General features: G+C 44.4%; 1 protein-coding gene across 5 annotated transcripts in view; it reads right to left on the reverse strand.

Moving 5' to 3' along the window:
* Window positions 1–3024: 3024 nt before the first annotated feature.
* KMT2D (lysine methyltransferase 2D) overlaps window positions 3025–16441 on the reverse strand; it is a 138370-nt gene continuing 124953 nt past the window's right edge. For all 5 annotated transcript variants that reach the window (XM_083169086.1, XM_083169088.1, XM_083169087.1 and 2 more), the window contains 5 exons: window positions 9238–9368; window positions 7964–8249; window positions 7023–7096; window positions 5796–5904; window positions 3025–5694 (listed from right to left, as the gene is read on the reverse strand). In XM_083169086.1, the coding sequence (XP_083025212.1) occupies window positions 5602–5694; window positions 5796–5904; window positions 7023–7096; window positions 7964–8249; window positions 9238–9368 (693 nt within the window). In that variant the 3' untranslated portion in view covers window positions 3025–5601. The remainder of the gene's footprint in view (window positions 5695–5795; window positions 5905–7022; window positions 7097–7963; window positions 8250–9237; window positions 9369–16441) is intronic.

Below are 16441 nucleotides of genomic sequence, written 5' to 3' on the forward strand. Positions count from 1 at the left end.
TACAATTATATATAGACATAGGGATGGAAATGTAAAGAGATTTAAAAAAAGCAATTTAATTAAATCTTAATAAATAGAAATCGAGGGCCACAATACTCTGCCCCGGGACTTCCCTGTTCATTTATGATTACTGTCTCCTGTGGTAAATCACCTTTCTCATCAATTAACTAGCTTAGCACAGATGATGGCAATCATACATTATTAGAGCACTCCAGGAATATAGTATTTTGTCCCTCCTGGAAAAGGTCCTGTTGGAAGGTATGCCATGCTATAGTTTAATCATTGTCTGTATGCTAGTGGGCATGAGCAATAACCAGCTGTAGTGTTGTGCTAAAGATGAATATTGCATTGTGATGTTTCTCAACCATCAATGTTTTTGTTCTGATGGTGGTGGTTTTACCATTCAATGGCAGCATTTCGATTTTGTCACAAACGAATGGTTAACATTTCATGGTGTTGCTATGGTCCTGCCCCCAGTTTCAACCACAGATAGCCGAGCTGCAGATGTCTGGGAATGTGCAAAACAAACTTTTTTTACACATTCACAAATCATATGATCAAATTCTTTTGATCGGATGTAAGGTTAACATCACATTGAAAGAGTCTATGGTGGGCATCCGATGTCCATCCATATGCTGTGAACGCTGTTACAAAGTGAGGGAGAAATGTACTAAACCTTCCATAGAGTTGCAAGGACAAGCTGTTTAAAGAAACCAATCTGATTCTGCCACCTATCTTTTTATAGAATGTACTTGATAAATGCTGGCTAGGAGTAAATTTGTTACTATGGACAAATTCTTCACTCTGTAGCACCAGAGTTTATGCCTTTTTGCTATATGCAGGAGGACTAACATCAACAGACATCATCGGCAAGCATCATATTCCCTCTGGGATGGGGCATTGAAAGAATACATTGGCTCTATGGAACCTGTGTTTCTATTTTATAATATATACATACTGACTACCTAAGTATATAATACACAAAACATTGGAAACCCTTCAATTAGTTTTATCTTGAGAGAGGCTTGAAATTATACACCTACATACTGTTGAGCCCTGTGTGGGACAGACAATGGGGCAAGTGACGCTACCCCAGGCCCTCCATTTAGTATAGGCCCACGTAATTTCAGGTGTTTGAGTAAGGTGGTGTGGGCCAGTACACCGAACTGCATTACCAGGTATGGGTCATTAGGTTGACAGGCAATAAATAGACACGGGAAAAAAGGCATTATTTTTACAGTTTTTGGTGTCTGTCTACATAAGTGTACTGAATCACCTCGCTGTGCTTGTAAGGCTTCGAACAATGACTCGCTGCACTCAGCACACTATTTTATTCTCCCTCTATGCTCACTGAAATGGTAAAGTATGAACAGGTCTGTAAAATAAAATCATGGAAAAAAACTCAGGTCAACCTTTCACCATGTTGACCTTTTTTATGTGTCGACATGTTGCCTATCGACAGATAGTGGTCGAACTAATGACTGCATTCCGTAGTTTGATGCAGTGTCACCGTATCCAATGGGCAACATCAGGGTGATCTGCTACTTCTTTCCACAGTCCCAAAGTAGCGCAGCCTGGTGGCTTGCACTGGGATCACAGGCAGCAGCACAGAAGTCATATGATGAGATGAGTGGCAGAACCTGGAGCAGTAGAGGAACTCAAGAGGACCTACAAAAAGGTAAGTTATGCACAGAAAGGGAAGGTGTGTGCACAATGCAAAACATTATGTGAGGACAAATCAAAATAGGGGGTGGGGGGACGCATATACAAATGGAGAGAGGACCATACATTCATTCAGGAGTTAAAGAGGACAATACTTAGAAGTGATGTATAATTGAGGCCTTTCAATGTCAGGGATGGTAGTATTGGGGAAATTGCAGTGACAATGAGTGAGGGACTGTGGAGGACACACATTACAGTATAATGAAGTATATACAGATGCGGGAGCACACATAATGCAGACATACTGATGTGGAGTAGGCAGACCGCACAATGCAGGTGGGCTGGGTAGCACAATTCAGTACATGTTGATGGGTGCAGCACAATACAGAACATAGGTCTGGGGAGAGAGGTATACAGCAAAATGCAGGACAGACATAGTGGAGGGCAGGATGGGGCAAAGTAAGGGCTGAGACTGAAGCGACCCAGTGTATGCTAGCTCAAATAACCTAGTTTATATATAATATATACACCCGCAACATTACTAAACACACTCCTGTTGCATTGGTCACATCCCTGCTATAGGACACAGTAGGCACTATCTATATAGCACACATATGGAGTGACTGACACTGTCCCTTACTGCTGAATACACAATAGCTGCCCACCAGCCTGCCCCTTATCCTATGTGCGACTGCTGATTGGTTAACCAAAGTGTCTTTCATTGTCAGCCACAACAGCAGCATGCACAAAAACAAATATTGGAGGAAACCTTGGGGATGGGCTAGGAACCTAGTATTGTTGAGGAAACATTGGGGGTTATTCTAGTTCATTCTTTCTGACAAAATCCTTCTTAGATGGACAAAACCATGTGCACTGCGGGTGGGGCAGATGTAACTTGTGCAGAGAGAATTAGATTTGGGTGGGGTTTTTCTTCAAAGTGAGATCTATATTGCAGTGTAAAATAAAGCAGTCAGTATTTACCCTGCACAGAAACAAAATAACTCACCCAAATCTAATTCTATCTGCACATGATACATCTGCCCCCCTGCAGTGCACATGGTTTTGTCCATCTAAGAAGGATTTTGTCAGAAAGAATGAACTAGAATAAACCCCATTGTATCCTCAACATTGCAGGGTTCAATATTGACCGTTTGAATGATGGTTCCTATGAAATGTAAAAAGGGTGGCAATACACACAGGAGGAGGGCAAAACAAAGAGATGGTGCAGGAATAAAGTTGAGATATGGACAGAGAAGTGGATAAAGCAGGGTAATGTACCAAAAGAGAAGCAGCTAAACACTAACAAAGTAAAAAAAAGAGTAGGAAGATTGGGGTTGGAAAAAGACACAAAACACACATAAGTATTTAAAATGCATTTTATTTGTCCTTTAAAAACAAACCAAAAGAAGCAATTAAGCTCTTCTTACTTGCCTCTTTCACATAAATTATATACATTTCAAAATTATATTCAATACAAAACATGCCACGTACAAGTTTTTATTTTCGTTTTTTTTTAAAAAAGGAATTATTTTTTGTTTTCTACGAAGGACAAATCTGTACAGAATCCTCACCGCACAAATTACAGCTCCCTATGGAATCTCGTCAATACAAAATAAAAAATAAAATAAAAAAAATGGCAAAACAAAAAGGAAAATCATGAAAAAACAAGTATTTGCAAGTGGGGACCAAATAAAAAATCAAACACGGCAAAGTAATGTGTTTATAAAAGCAGAAAGAAAATCAAGTATTTCAAGCTTGGATCTGGATTATAGGTCATAAAAAAGTGTATAGGGTTTTACTTAAGATACATTACTGTAAGTCATATCTATAATAATCTAATATCACAAGTCTGACAGGGATGTGCTGTCAGCTCCCAATAAAGAGCTCAAAGCTCTCCAAATGAAATTGTTAAAAAAAAAAAAGCAGGAAAACCGAAGTAAAGAGTACATTTAATTTCAAATTTTCAGGCTTTTCATAGTGTCCAGTGGTTTCAAGATAATACGGTGCCCGACTATGCACAACATTTATTTTTTTTAAGTTTTTTCTCTTGTTTATTTACAATTTGCTTTAATTTTATTTTGTACAAGTTTGCAGCTTTTAAACAATTGTGGAAGCAGCTTGGGTTAAAAAGCAACAGCCTTTAATCTCTCATATTCACACTAGCTTTGATTTTTAAATGCCCTTGGCTGCTTGTCGCCAATGATTTCTACTTCTTTGTGCACTCTAAACATAATCACTGTATCTGTTGGGGATAATAAAAAGGTACAGCCACAACAGATTGATAGGTTGCATGTGGGAAAAAGGTGACTCTCTGCTTGCATACGGAAAAGCAGGAAGCAATATTGTACAATTAAAAAAAAGTCTAGTGTGGAAGCCAGAGGATTGTGACCTACATATTTCAGAACCATTGCGTTCAGGGATATAGCTTAGAACTTCACTAGTGCTCAATCTGTACTTTATGCATTCTGTAGAATATGAACGTTGATCACAAAGCATGTAAGCATATGCCAAGGTTGTAGGACACCATGCCAGTCATAGAAAATGACCCTGTACTTCCCTCACAAGGCTGTAATACATAAATATAATTACATGTACAAATAAATAACACCCCCCTCACCTATTCCCCACCCAAAGCACTGTGCTAAAAAAAATAATAAATCAAGATTTGAATTACATATTGAGAGAAGAACAGCAGCTTCAGGGTAATGCAGGTGAAGAAAAAGGTTTAAGGTATTTGGGATAGACAAAGTAGCACATTTCTAAAAACCAGATTTAAAGAGAGAGCACATTGCATCAAACGGTCTAACTGAACATCCCATAATTTTGTTGAAGGGTTTTTTATAGAAATACTGTGTTGTTAGGGAGTATTATGAAGCGTACATATGATAAAATAATATAAACCAAGGTAAATCTACAGTCACACACATACATACACCATCTGCCATAAAAGCAGTTTACCCCACTACGAAGTAGGTGTTTCTACTACACTTCATGTTCCATGTTCTGTATAGAGAAGGGTGAGGTTTCAGGCACAGAATAAGGGAGAGAATGGATTGCTGAGGACAAACCACAAGCAGGCAGTTAGCAGAAAACACAATCCTTAGTGCACTCTTACCTGCTCAGAGCCACATTTATAGGCTGAGAGTCAGGTGACAAAGCTTCTGATAGGGCCAAAACAACCGAAACTTGACCCTATGGGATGGCTGGCGTATATTTCCATTACATATGAGCTGTGTCCATGTTCTTGAGGTGCTATCTATTTTAGTTTGCCGTGGGAGTGTCACATATACACATTAGTATCCAACAGGCAGATGAGGTAGGTGCTGGCCAGGTGCCTCTGGGATTGGGTAGCTGTGACGGGTAACAGTCAATGGACTGTCTCTTGCGCTCAACAAAAGCAACTCCTGTGCTTTTTCTGCAGTCTTATGTGCTCTCTTTCGCGCTCTGAGGGTCCTGTAGATTTAGGATTGTCAAACTGCTTTGTTAACGAATGATTTTTTTTTTGTCTCTTTTTTGCATTCTCATTTGAGAAATTTAGCGCAAAATAATTTTTTTTATTATTTAGATTTAAAAAAAAAAAAAAATCTTCTTTTGAGCATTAGTAACTTGAAGGAAGAAAGGGGTGCTACACAAAAGACATTCCCCAGCTATTCAGTGTTTCGGGAATTTACTCTGCAGCTTCCTCTTGCAGTTTTCTTCCTTTCACCGATGTAAAGGCTCTCAAGATGGGATGCAAAGCTCTCCTGACATCACTACAACTTTCCTTACGCCATAAAGACACAGAAAGCTTGGTTACGTGCTGTAGTACCTCGAGGAACGCTTCCACAGCTTATGTATTAAAGTGATGGTAGACACATGTTGGTGTCCTGCGCTTGCTCCTAAGCCTTTACATAAAGAGTACACATTCAGGATGACGGGAGGCCATTAAGTTCCTCGCTCTCAATTCATCCATTTCCGACAGTTCCATGCTCCACAGTGACATGGGATCTTGTGCTGATCATCTTCAAAGTCAAACTGATAGTCGTATGTAAGCTGTAATTAAAATAAATAAAAGGGTGTCAAGCAAAGGCCATTTTCTCACCAACTTTGTATGTAATCACTTTTGAATAGGAGGTTAAGTAATCTACACCCACCTCCTCTCCTTTTGGTATCCTCCGACTAGAGATGATGATAATTTTGTCTTCTTTGTCAAAAGTGACTACCTCAGCAACGCAGTTGGGGGCACAAGAATGATTGATGTACCTTAAAAATATAATTAGACAAATGTGAAATTGCATCTATAAACATTTTGAACACAACTTATACTTGGTAATAAAAACTATCTTCAGGGCACTTTGAAATGAAACCGCTTAACCCTTTGCGTGCCAAGTTAATTTGTCAATATTAATGTGAAAATTGCCAAGCAAACATTTATATTCATCATAATGACCTGTAATGTTTATGGGAATCATATGGAACTGGGAGATGATTTGTTCACTAACAGGCCTATACTTAGGACACGCGGCCATGTACCGAGGCTCGAGAAAAATAAATTCCGTACTGATTTAAGAAGAGGATTCTTCACCATTATGCTGTGTACACATGGGGGCGATTTTGTCAACTATTGCGGGAATTATGGTCGCTGAACGACCATATTGCCCGCGATGGGAGTGTGCACCGGCGATATATCGCCGGGTGCGCGCTCCCATTTTCTCCCCCGTAGTGATCGCTGGTCGCAGGAAGATGCTCCTGCGACCAGCTGATTTCCACTGCCGGGCTCCCCCGGCAGTTTCTTTTTCATCAGCGACCATCTCTGGTCGCTGATGCAAACGATATATCACTCATCGCGGGCCATATATCCCTCAGCAATATATCCCTCCGTGTGTACGGGGCTTGAGAGCAGTAAAATTCTGAACTCATTGCTGGTGGGGGTGATTACACAAACTACTGTTAATGAATTTAAATCCAAACTGGATGCATATTTGGCTACTAAGGGAATCCTATAGATATGACTTACTCAAGTCAGTAGTTACAAATCCATATGTTGAACTTGATGGACTAACGTTTTTTTCAGCCTTAATTACTATGTTACCTTCTATAGGAAATATAATCCTTTTCACAGAACATTTTTAATTTGAATTTTTATAACAAATGTGAGCGACACTGGCATTTATAGCAGATATTTTGCACATCTCTCAGATGTTGGCACTCAGAGGGTTAAACATAAAAAAAATTATGTAGAAAACGCTTTATGTAAGGACGAATCTTTCATTGGAGGAGTCTACACAATTATGACCATTTAAATCAGGGGCGGTAGGCAACAAACCTAATTAGAGATTAATACCAGTAAACCTAATTACAGATTAAAACCAGTAACGTACCTAGCAGGCCCACCAGTCAATGTGGCATCAATTACATGCTCATTGTTAATGCGAAACATGTAGATTCCTCGGTTCTGAAAGAAAAAGATAAATAATTAAAAATGTAACTCATTATAGAAAATGAGCAATACAAAAGTGATGGTCTACGGACTGATACAAGGTCAAGAATCTATAAGTCCATCTATGTTATTTCCACATTTAAGCTAGTTTTTTAAAACCCCAATATCTCATCTTAATATTATCTTGATAAATACTGCAGCTCAGGCATTTCCCTCTCCTGCAGTAGGGGCATTGGCTGCCCTCCGAAGATGTAACAGCAGGAAAGCAAAGATTACAACACACTGCTCGAGCCTTTATCCAGCAAACAACCAACTATATGGTATAATAGTTCCTCAAAGTTGGTAGTCACATTAAAGAGATAGGGTTGTGTTCAAAAACAACCCCCCGCTGTTTTACAAAGACCACGCTACCACTTTCAGACCGCAAATGCAAGGTTGCACCAGGGATTAAGGCACGGGTCCATCCCAGAAGCGGCACATCATTTGCAGTCTGGGAACTCCACGTCCGACCCGGCTTATTGCACACAGGGTGTGGCTGAGCGGCAGCGCGTCATCCGGGGGCTGGGGAGGAGGCAGCACTTGGAGCGGACAGCACTGCCTCCTGCATACTGTGACCGGAACCCGGGTCGATAGACCGGGGCTACCCATTCACAATGCACTCGACCAGGGGTCAGAGCAGTGTTCAACTCCCGTGTTGCCCGACCCGAAGTGGCCTTTTCAGACCGCACCTCGACCTGTTTTGGGGCCGCAATGACACGGCATTAACCCGGGTCTCCTTGAGTGAGTTACCAAGGCTTGCCATTCACCTTTATCCTATAGTATGTACATTATACATCAATCTCAAATTGTAAACATGCGGATATCAGTATATGCCTAGCTCACCTGCTCTTCATAGATCTTCTCGCGGCGGTTTGCAACTTCGTTCCTTATGATGGTGCCAATGTACTCTATGACCATGGTGTGCTTCTCCAAGTCTTTGGAAGCATATAGCCCTAATCCTTGGATTCGAGAACGAGCCAAATAAACATTATTCTTCCACTCAGTCTTCAGCCTGCGATACTGAGATGACTTTGAGTGCACAAACTGTTTGCTGTAGGGTGTATTAGTCTCCCCTGTAAAGGTGCTCTGGTAGGCTTTGGACATGCTAGTGCTGTTTAGAGTGTGAGGCCTGCAGAGAAAGTAAATGATGTTGTTACTTTTACTAGGCAAACAATGGGGCAGATGTATTAAGCCTCATGAAGAGATAAACTGGAGATAAAGTGGAAGGAGATAATGCACCAGCCAATCAGATCCCAACTGTCATATTTCAAACACAGCTGATTGGCTGGTGCGTTATCTCTTCCAAGTTATCTCCAGTTTATCTCTTCTCCGGGCTTAATACATCGGCCCCAATATTTCATGTGTACATTTGTATACGTACAAAGATAAAAGAACTTGACAGGCATGCATTTTAAAAAGACCAGGCCAATTAGACAATCCAAAAACAAGCACATTTTTGTTTTAACCACTAAATATATTTCACAAAAATGGACAAAGATTGTGGTGTGGGGTTGACTGTTAGAAATTTTGGAGAAAGAGAAGCCTCCTGCTTTTGTCTAAAACTATTGATGGATAGTAGAGACCTTATAGAGTAAGCGCGGCCAACCTGTCGCTCTCCAGCTGTTGTAAAACTACAAGTCCCAGCACTGCCACCGTTTTGTTATAAAGGAGTGTTTAATTATTTTGTTATACTGATACAGTTTTAAAAGGGGCATTTAAACTGTTTTACTTTGCGGCTGTCACTAGATGGCGCTTGATGAAGCAATTAATTGTTACTGCAATAAAGTGCGAACAGACATGTGGGTGGTTGTAATGACATCCCCTGATATGGCAAGCTGAAATGTGCGTAAAGTTCGCACTTTGTGACTTGAGTCTGGGTCAGCCCCTTTGTGCGCCTCATCCCAATGTTTCTAACACGTTAAGCAATGGTCTCACAATCAGAGCAACAACTGTATTGCTCTCATGGCCGCTCAAAAGACAGAAACGGAATCGCCACTTTAAGGTCATTAATTTGTTTTTATTGTATCACTCAAAACCTAATCTGTACTCCTTTAAAGCCACATTCAATCTAGAGAGACAAAGAGCCCAAAAATGGACCTGTTAATTAGATAACTTACCGTTTATAATGGTTTATGATCTTAGGCTCCGACCTGGCACAGCCGGTCGGGTTGATCATGAGGGGCAGCTCCATTAAAGGATGGCGGCCATATCGAAACTCATAGTTCTGACAGTTCTCTACTCCAGGCAGCTGTAAATGAAACAAGTAAAACATTTGATAAGGAAGAAAACAAAAGTGAGAAAGAGTGCACTTAGAGGTTTTAAAGTTAACATTTGATGGAATTGATTTCCTTCTGCATGTTATTCCTCTCTGTTTCCCTTAACATGCCATCTCTGGCTCTAACATGGATCTTTTAAGCTCAGAGACAGAGGCCTATTCAATCCAGGATACCAACTGTCAGACCGTCTTGACAGTCAGAATCCTGGGGCTTTTTCAGTTGGTCCAACAGTAATGACAGCCGGAACGCAATGTTCCGAGTGTTGGAAAGTCTGCAGATCAGTGAAAAATGACCATGAAATCAACAATCTGTGGACGTTTCTGACAAAACAGATCAGACAGATCTGACACCCTTCAATGCGGTCATTAACGGCAGCATTGAATAGGTGACTGCCAATATTTCCCCCTTAGGGAGTTATGCAATGTCCCACCGCTATTTCCGACAGGGGAAATAGCGGCGGGCCCTATTCTTCCGATAATGGGCATGGATTGTCACGATCCCGGTCACAGAAAAACAATCCATGGCCGATTTCCCGGCCATGCCCCCTTTGCGCCGATCGGCAGACAGGACATTGAATCCCGCCTGCCGATCAGATCGCAACCGAGCCAGGATCACGGCTGTCGGGAGGGATCGACAGCCGTGATCCTGGATTGCATACCCCGCTCTTTAACTGGGTGCATATTCCACAACACTGTAAACGATGTAGTGACAACGATTTCCCTTGAACTGGTTCTCCCTGACAAATGATTAAATGCATACACATTAAATGATACGGCAAAAAGTATTGTTCAGTGGCCACATCTGGGAGCATGACGTTGATGATCTACTCAGGATTTTACTGCATGTACAGAGGACCGCTATATTATCAATTAAAATATATGGCTTCAACAAAAAGGTAGCCAACTCCGAGAGCTACGAACAGTTCACATTTTACAGACCACCTATCTGGTGCACAGGTGTATTCATTGCTCACTGATGCATTTTGAAAGATCCACAGGTGGAGCAATTCCTTCACTTGGTATTCTGGGAGGAGACCTGGAAGCAGTTAACATTTGGTGTCTCTCGAGGACTGGAGTTGGTTACCTCTGGTTTACATAATCTTAAACCCCTATGCACAATAACGATATAGTTCATGATATTATCTACATATTATTTAGTGTGTAATAACGATGTGCACTCCCGCAGATTATCATTGACCCCCTTTCTAGTCAATACCTGCAGTCAAATTTTGTCTGTAGTTTATGACTAGGTGCTAGTCTGTATATTCAGTGTGTACTAATGATAAAGATACATTTTTTCATAAAACAGGTTGTCGACAGTTAAGCAAAAAATGTATCTTAAGCGTTTGAAATAGTTCAGTTGATGTACTATATCATTCATTCTGTAGCTCCAGGAAGTTCAAGGGAAATAATTAACAATATCGCTGTATGCCTATATATCGCATAGTGTGCATGTGGCTTTATTCTATTATTTTTCTTTTTTTGGTTTGATTTTCTGGCTCAGTCTTTTCCACTTTATGGATCCATAAGAGAAAGTTTTTGGTAAGAAAAACTTTTTTGATTAAGTAAAATTAACGGTAAGTCGCAGATCAAAAAGGTAAAGGGGGGTATTCAATGTCAGGGTCACGGCAGTCGAGCCTGCTCGACCGCCGTGACAAGTCCCGTTCTCGGTCAGCTCGACCGAGAACACGCAGGCGGGATTCAATGTCCCGCCTGCCGGGGAGCGAAAAGGGGGCGTGGCCGCGAGTTGCGGCCGGGAAGAGGCGAGCTGCAGCCGGGAAGAGGCGAGCTGCAGCCGGCAGCTCGTCACTTCCCGGCTGTTCTCGGCAGAACGAGCCCGACAGCTTGTGATGTCGGGCTCGTTCTGCCGAGATACCCTGCTCAATGCTGTCGGGGAAGACAGCATTGAATAGGGCCCGGTGGGCATCTCCCCGGTGGGAGGTGCTCGCCGGAGATTGAATATCCCCCATAATCTCCATCCATGGCCAAAAGTTTTGAGAATGACAATATTTGTTTTCACAAAGTTTTCTGCTTCAGTGTTTTTAGACATTTGTCAGCTGTTACTATGGTAATACTGTAAATTACAAGCATTTCATAAGTGACAAAGGCTTTTATTGACAATTATATTACGTTTATGAAAATAACTTTTGTTCCCCGAGCCACGCAGTTATCACTTATGCCTTATGGCAAGGGGTTCCATCATGCTGGTAAAGGCATTGTTCATCACCAAACTGTTCTGGCATGATTGGGAGAAATTTTCTTATGGAGGATGTGTCGGTACCATTTTTTATTCATGGCAGCATTCTTTGCCAAGGGAGTGGGTGCACTCACAATTTCGTCTGAGAAGCAACCCCATACCATGAATGATCTCAGGATGCTATACTGTTGGCGTGACGCAGCACTGATTGTAGCACCCGCCTTTCCTCCTCCAAAGTGTTTTTCCAGATGCACCAAACAATCTGAAAGGGGATTCTTCAGAGAAACTGACTTTAGCCCAGTCCTCAGAAAGGGGGGTTAGCAGAATATCAGTCCGTCTCTGAGGTCTTTTCTGGAGAAAATAGGAATTTGGTACTCACCGATAATTCCCTTTCTCCGAATCCGAAGGGGACACTGAAGTACTACGCTGGGGATAGTGTGGTGTTATGGAGGAGTTGGCACTTTAAGAACTTGAAGTGTGGTGTGGCTCCTCCCCCTCTATCCCCCCCTCAGACTCCAGTCTTAGTTACTGTGCCCGAGAGGAGAAAAGAGACCAGGAAACCTCTGACAGAGAGAGAGAGAGAATGAAAACAAGACACCGAAACAAAAATAAGTCAAAAGAACTTACATACAGACCATCGCATGCAACACAACCTGGCCACATGCGACCTGTAAAAACCCCTCCCTTACCAGAAGACCAGTGCCGGGAGGGCGCTCAGTGTCCCCTTCGGATTCGGAGAAAGGGAATTATCGGTGAGTACCAAATTCCTATTTTCTCCTTCATCCTCTGGGGACACTGAAGTACTACGCTGGGGACGTCCCAAAGCCATCCCCACGGGTGGGAAGGCGCTGGGCATCCTGAAGCACCGCGCGGCCAAACCTAGTAGAGGATGCCGCGAAGGTGTCAAACCTATAAAACTTAATAAAGGTATTGGGCCCAGACCAAGTGGCTGCCCTACATACCTGAGAAAGAGACACCCCCCTGGCCGCCGCCCAAGAAGGTCCCACCGAACGGGTGGAATGAGCCGAAACTCTAGTAGGCGGAGGCCGGGAGGCCTGAACATAAGCTTGTTTAATGGTTAGACAAATCCACCTGGCCAAAGTTTGCTTGGTAGCCGGCCAACCACGTTTTGCGGAACAGTATAGGACAAACAGAGAATCCGACTTCCTGAGATCCTTGGTTCTGTCCACATAAACCTGCAAAGTTCTGACCACATCCAGTGAAGCGAACTCTCCTGTCAAGGCCGGAACCACGATTGGCTGATTAAGATGATAAGCCGTCACCACCTTTGGCAAGTAATCCAATCTAGTCCGGAGTTCCGCCCTATCTGAGTGGAACACCAAATACGGAGAACGACATGAGAGAGCACTGAGGTCAGACACTCGTCTAGCCGATGCCAAAGCCAGTAAGATCACCGTCTTCCAGGTAAGTAAACGTAAATCAATAGATTCTAAAGGCTCAAACACCTCCGACTTGAGATAGTCCAGCACCAAAGGAAGACCCCAAGGTTCTTCCGGAGGTCTTACCGGAGGCTGCAGCCTTAGAACCCCATTCAAAAATGTTTGTATTTCCGGCATCAAGGCTAATCGCCTATGAAAGAAAACCGACAAGGCGGACACCTGGACCTTAAGGGACCCTAAACGAAGGCCCGCCTCAAACCCCGATTGCAGAAACCTCAACAATCGGGACAAAGAAAAAACAGCTGTAGGGCACTTGTGTCGTTCACACCACGACACATAAGCCTTCCAAATCCTGTAATAATGCCGGGAAGTAACCTCCTTCCTGGCTCTCATCATTGTGGGAATAACCTCTTTAGGTACCCCACGCCTACTCAGCAGCTCGGCCTCAACAGCCACGCCGTCAAACGCAGCTGCCTTAATTCTTGGTAGACGAATGGTCCCTGTTGCAATAGATCCTCTCTTTGAGGCAGTAGCCAGGGTTGATCTATCAGGAGCCCCTGAAGATCGGCAAACCAAGGCCGACGAGGCCAATTTGGAGCTATGAAAATCACCGTTGCCTTCTCGCGCTTGATCCGTTTGAGTACTAACTGAATCAAGGGTAACGGAGGGAACACATAGATTAGATGGTAATTCCACTCTGCGGTCAGAGCATCCGTCGCCACTGCCTCCGGATCTCGTGACCTGGAACAATACTGAGCCACCTTGCAATTCCGTTTGGATGCCATCATGTCTATCTGAGGTAACCCCCAACGATTGACAATCTGGCCAAACACCTCCGGATGCAGTGCCCACTCCCCTGGGTGCACATCCTGGTGACTTAAGTAGTCCGCTTCCCAATTGTCCACCCCTGGAATGAACACCGCCGAGAAGGCCAGAGAATTCCTCTCCGCCCATTGAAGGATCGGGCGTACCTCCTGCATAGCTGCCCGACTGCGCGTTCCACCCTGTCTGTTGATATATGCCACAGCCGTGGCATTGTCCGACTGAATTCGGATCGGCTTCCCTCTGATGAACAGGTCCGCCTTGAGAAGAGCCAGACGGATAGCCCGAAACTCCAGAATATTTATCGGCAGCCTTGATTCCTGCGGAGACCAACGGCCCTGAAAGTGACGTCCCATCACAACCGCCCCCCAGCCCCTCAGGCTGGCATCCGTCGTGATGATAGTCCACTCCCAGACTCCGAACCGACGCCCCTCCAACAGATTGGCCGTGTGAAGCCACCAGTGAAGGGACAGCCGACTGCAGGGTGAAAGAATTACCGTCCTGTGCATGTGGACATGCGAACCCGACCACTGTCTCAACAGATCGAGTTGAAAAGTCCTGGAGTGGAAACGGCCGAAAGGAGGCGACCATCTTGCCAAGCAACCGAATGCAAAGGTGCACCGACACCCTCCGAGGACAAAGCACCTGCTTCACCAAGTCCTGAATCGAGGCAATTTTCTCCAAGGGAAGGAAGACCCGCTGTACTTCTGTGTCCAGAATCAGTCCAAGAAACAAAATCCTTTGGGAAGGTACCATCTGGGATTTGCCATAGTTTAGAATCCAGCCATGCCGAATCAAGGTCTGACAAGTCACGTGAAGAGCCTGTTCCAGCTGACTCCTGGATCCGGCTTTTATCAACAAATCGTCCAGATACGGAACAATCTTGACTCCTAGTGTGTGGAGAAAGGCAACCATGACTGCCATTACCTTGGTGAAAAGGCGAGGCGCCGATGACAGGCCAAAGGGCAGAGCCCGAAATTGAAAATGTTGGTCCTTGATTGCGAACCGAAGGAACCTCTGGTGCAAGTCGTAAATGGGAATATGTAGATAGGCATCCTTGACGTCCAAGGATGCCAAATATTCCCCCGGTTCCACCTGCCACCACCGAGCGAAGCGACTCCATTTTGAATCTGTGGTACATAATGTACTCGTTCAGCTTCTTTAAATTTAAGATCGGCCTTACCGACCCGTCTGGTTTTGGAACCAGGAAAAGAGGAGAATAAAACCCCTCTTTGCGTTGATCGGTTGGGACATGCATTACCACGCCGGCTGATAACAACCGCTGAACTGCTTGGAGTAGTAACTGGGAGTCTTTTTCCGCATGCGGAAGACCCATCGTAAAAAACTGTTGAGGAGGAGAACCGGCAAACTCTAGTTTGTATCCCCGAGACACGACTGAGAGAACCCACTTGTCCTTGCAGGATTCTTCCCAGACCTGCCGGAAATCCAGAAGCCGCGCTCCTACTCTGGGATCCCCCAGGTAGGAGGGGAGGGCGTCATGCCGCGGGCTTTTCTGTCTGCTTGGCGTCTGCACGCCGGGAGCCAGGGTTCGCGGCGGAGGTGGCGGCACCAAAGCCTCTACCTCTACCACGGCCCGAGGTAAAGGAACCTCTGGACTTACCTCTAAATTTCGGGGCCCCTCGAAAGGAGCGAAAAGCCGGACCCTGGTAAGGTTTTTTCGGAGGAGGCGCTGAGGAAGGGAGGAAGGTAAATTTACCCCCTGTCGCCTGAGCAATTAATCTATCCAGCTCTGGGCCAAAAAGAACATCCCCCGTAAAGGGAAGAGCTTCCACTGCTTTTTTTATATCCGCCTCCGCCTGCCAAGACTTAAGCCACAAAGACCGTCTGGCTGTAATAGACAGAGCCGAGATCCTTGCCACCAGTGAAGCCGAATCCCTGGCCGCCTCTCCAATATATGCCGCGGATTCCCGCATTTGATCAGCCAACTGAGCTAACTCCTCAGGAGGCCTCTGCTCCTCCAAGCCCCTGGACAAATCCTCTGCCCATTTCTCCATGGCCCTGCTGACCCAGGAGATAACAAAAATAGGACGCAAAGAGACCCCAGCCGTAGAAAAGATGTGCTTAAGCCCCGCCTCCAAACGCCTATCTGGCGCCTCCTTCAGGGCCACCGCTCCCGGAATGGGAAGCGCTGCCTTCTTTGAAAGCTTAGAGACGGAAGCGTCCGCTAACGGCGGGTTCTCCCATTTCGCCCTGGCTTCCGGGGCAAAAGGGTAAGACGCCTTAAAGCGCCTGGATAACTGAAACTTTTTCTCAGGCACTTTCCAAATGTCCAACAGAGGCTTCTCCAACTCTATGGACTCAGGAAAAGTTACCGCAGCTTTAACAGGACGGCCAAAAATAGAAACCGGAGCAGGAGGTTCTTGCTCAGCAACATTAAGAGTCACCTTAATAGCCTGAATCAAGGCCTCTAAACCTTGAGCCTCATCCTGAACACCCTGCTCTTCATCCACAGGTGCAAAGGTATCATCCAACACCTGACACTCCCCCTCCTCTAGAGGGTTAACTTCCTCCTCATCAGAGGTATCAATCCTCAAAACCAAAGGAGCACCCCTTTTTTTAGGTGGAGGGGGGGCGCTGGACTGTGTAGGCATAACAGTGGATTGTAC

This window comes from Crinia signifera, chromosome 2, assembly GCF_055691185.1.
Source record: "Crinia signifera chromosome 2, ASM5569118v1, whole genome shotgun sequence".
Taxonomy (NCBI): domain Eukaryota; kingdom Metazoa; phylum Chordata; class Amphibia; order Anura; family Myobatrachidae; genus Crinia; species Crinia signifera.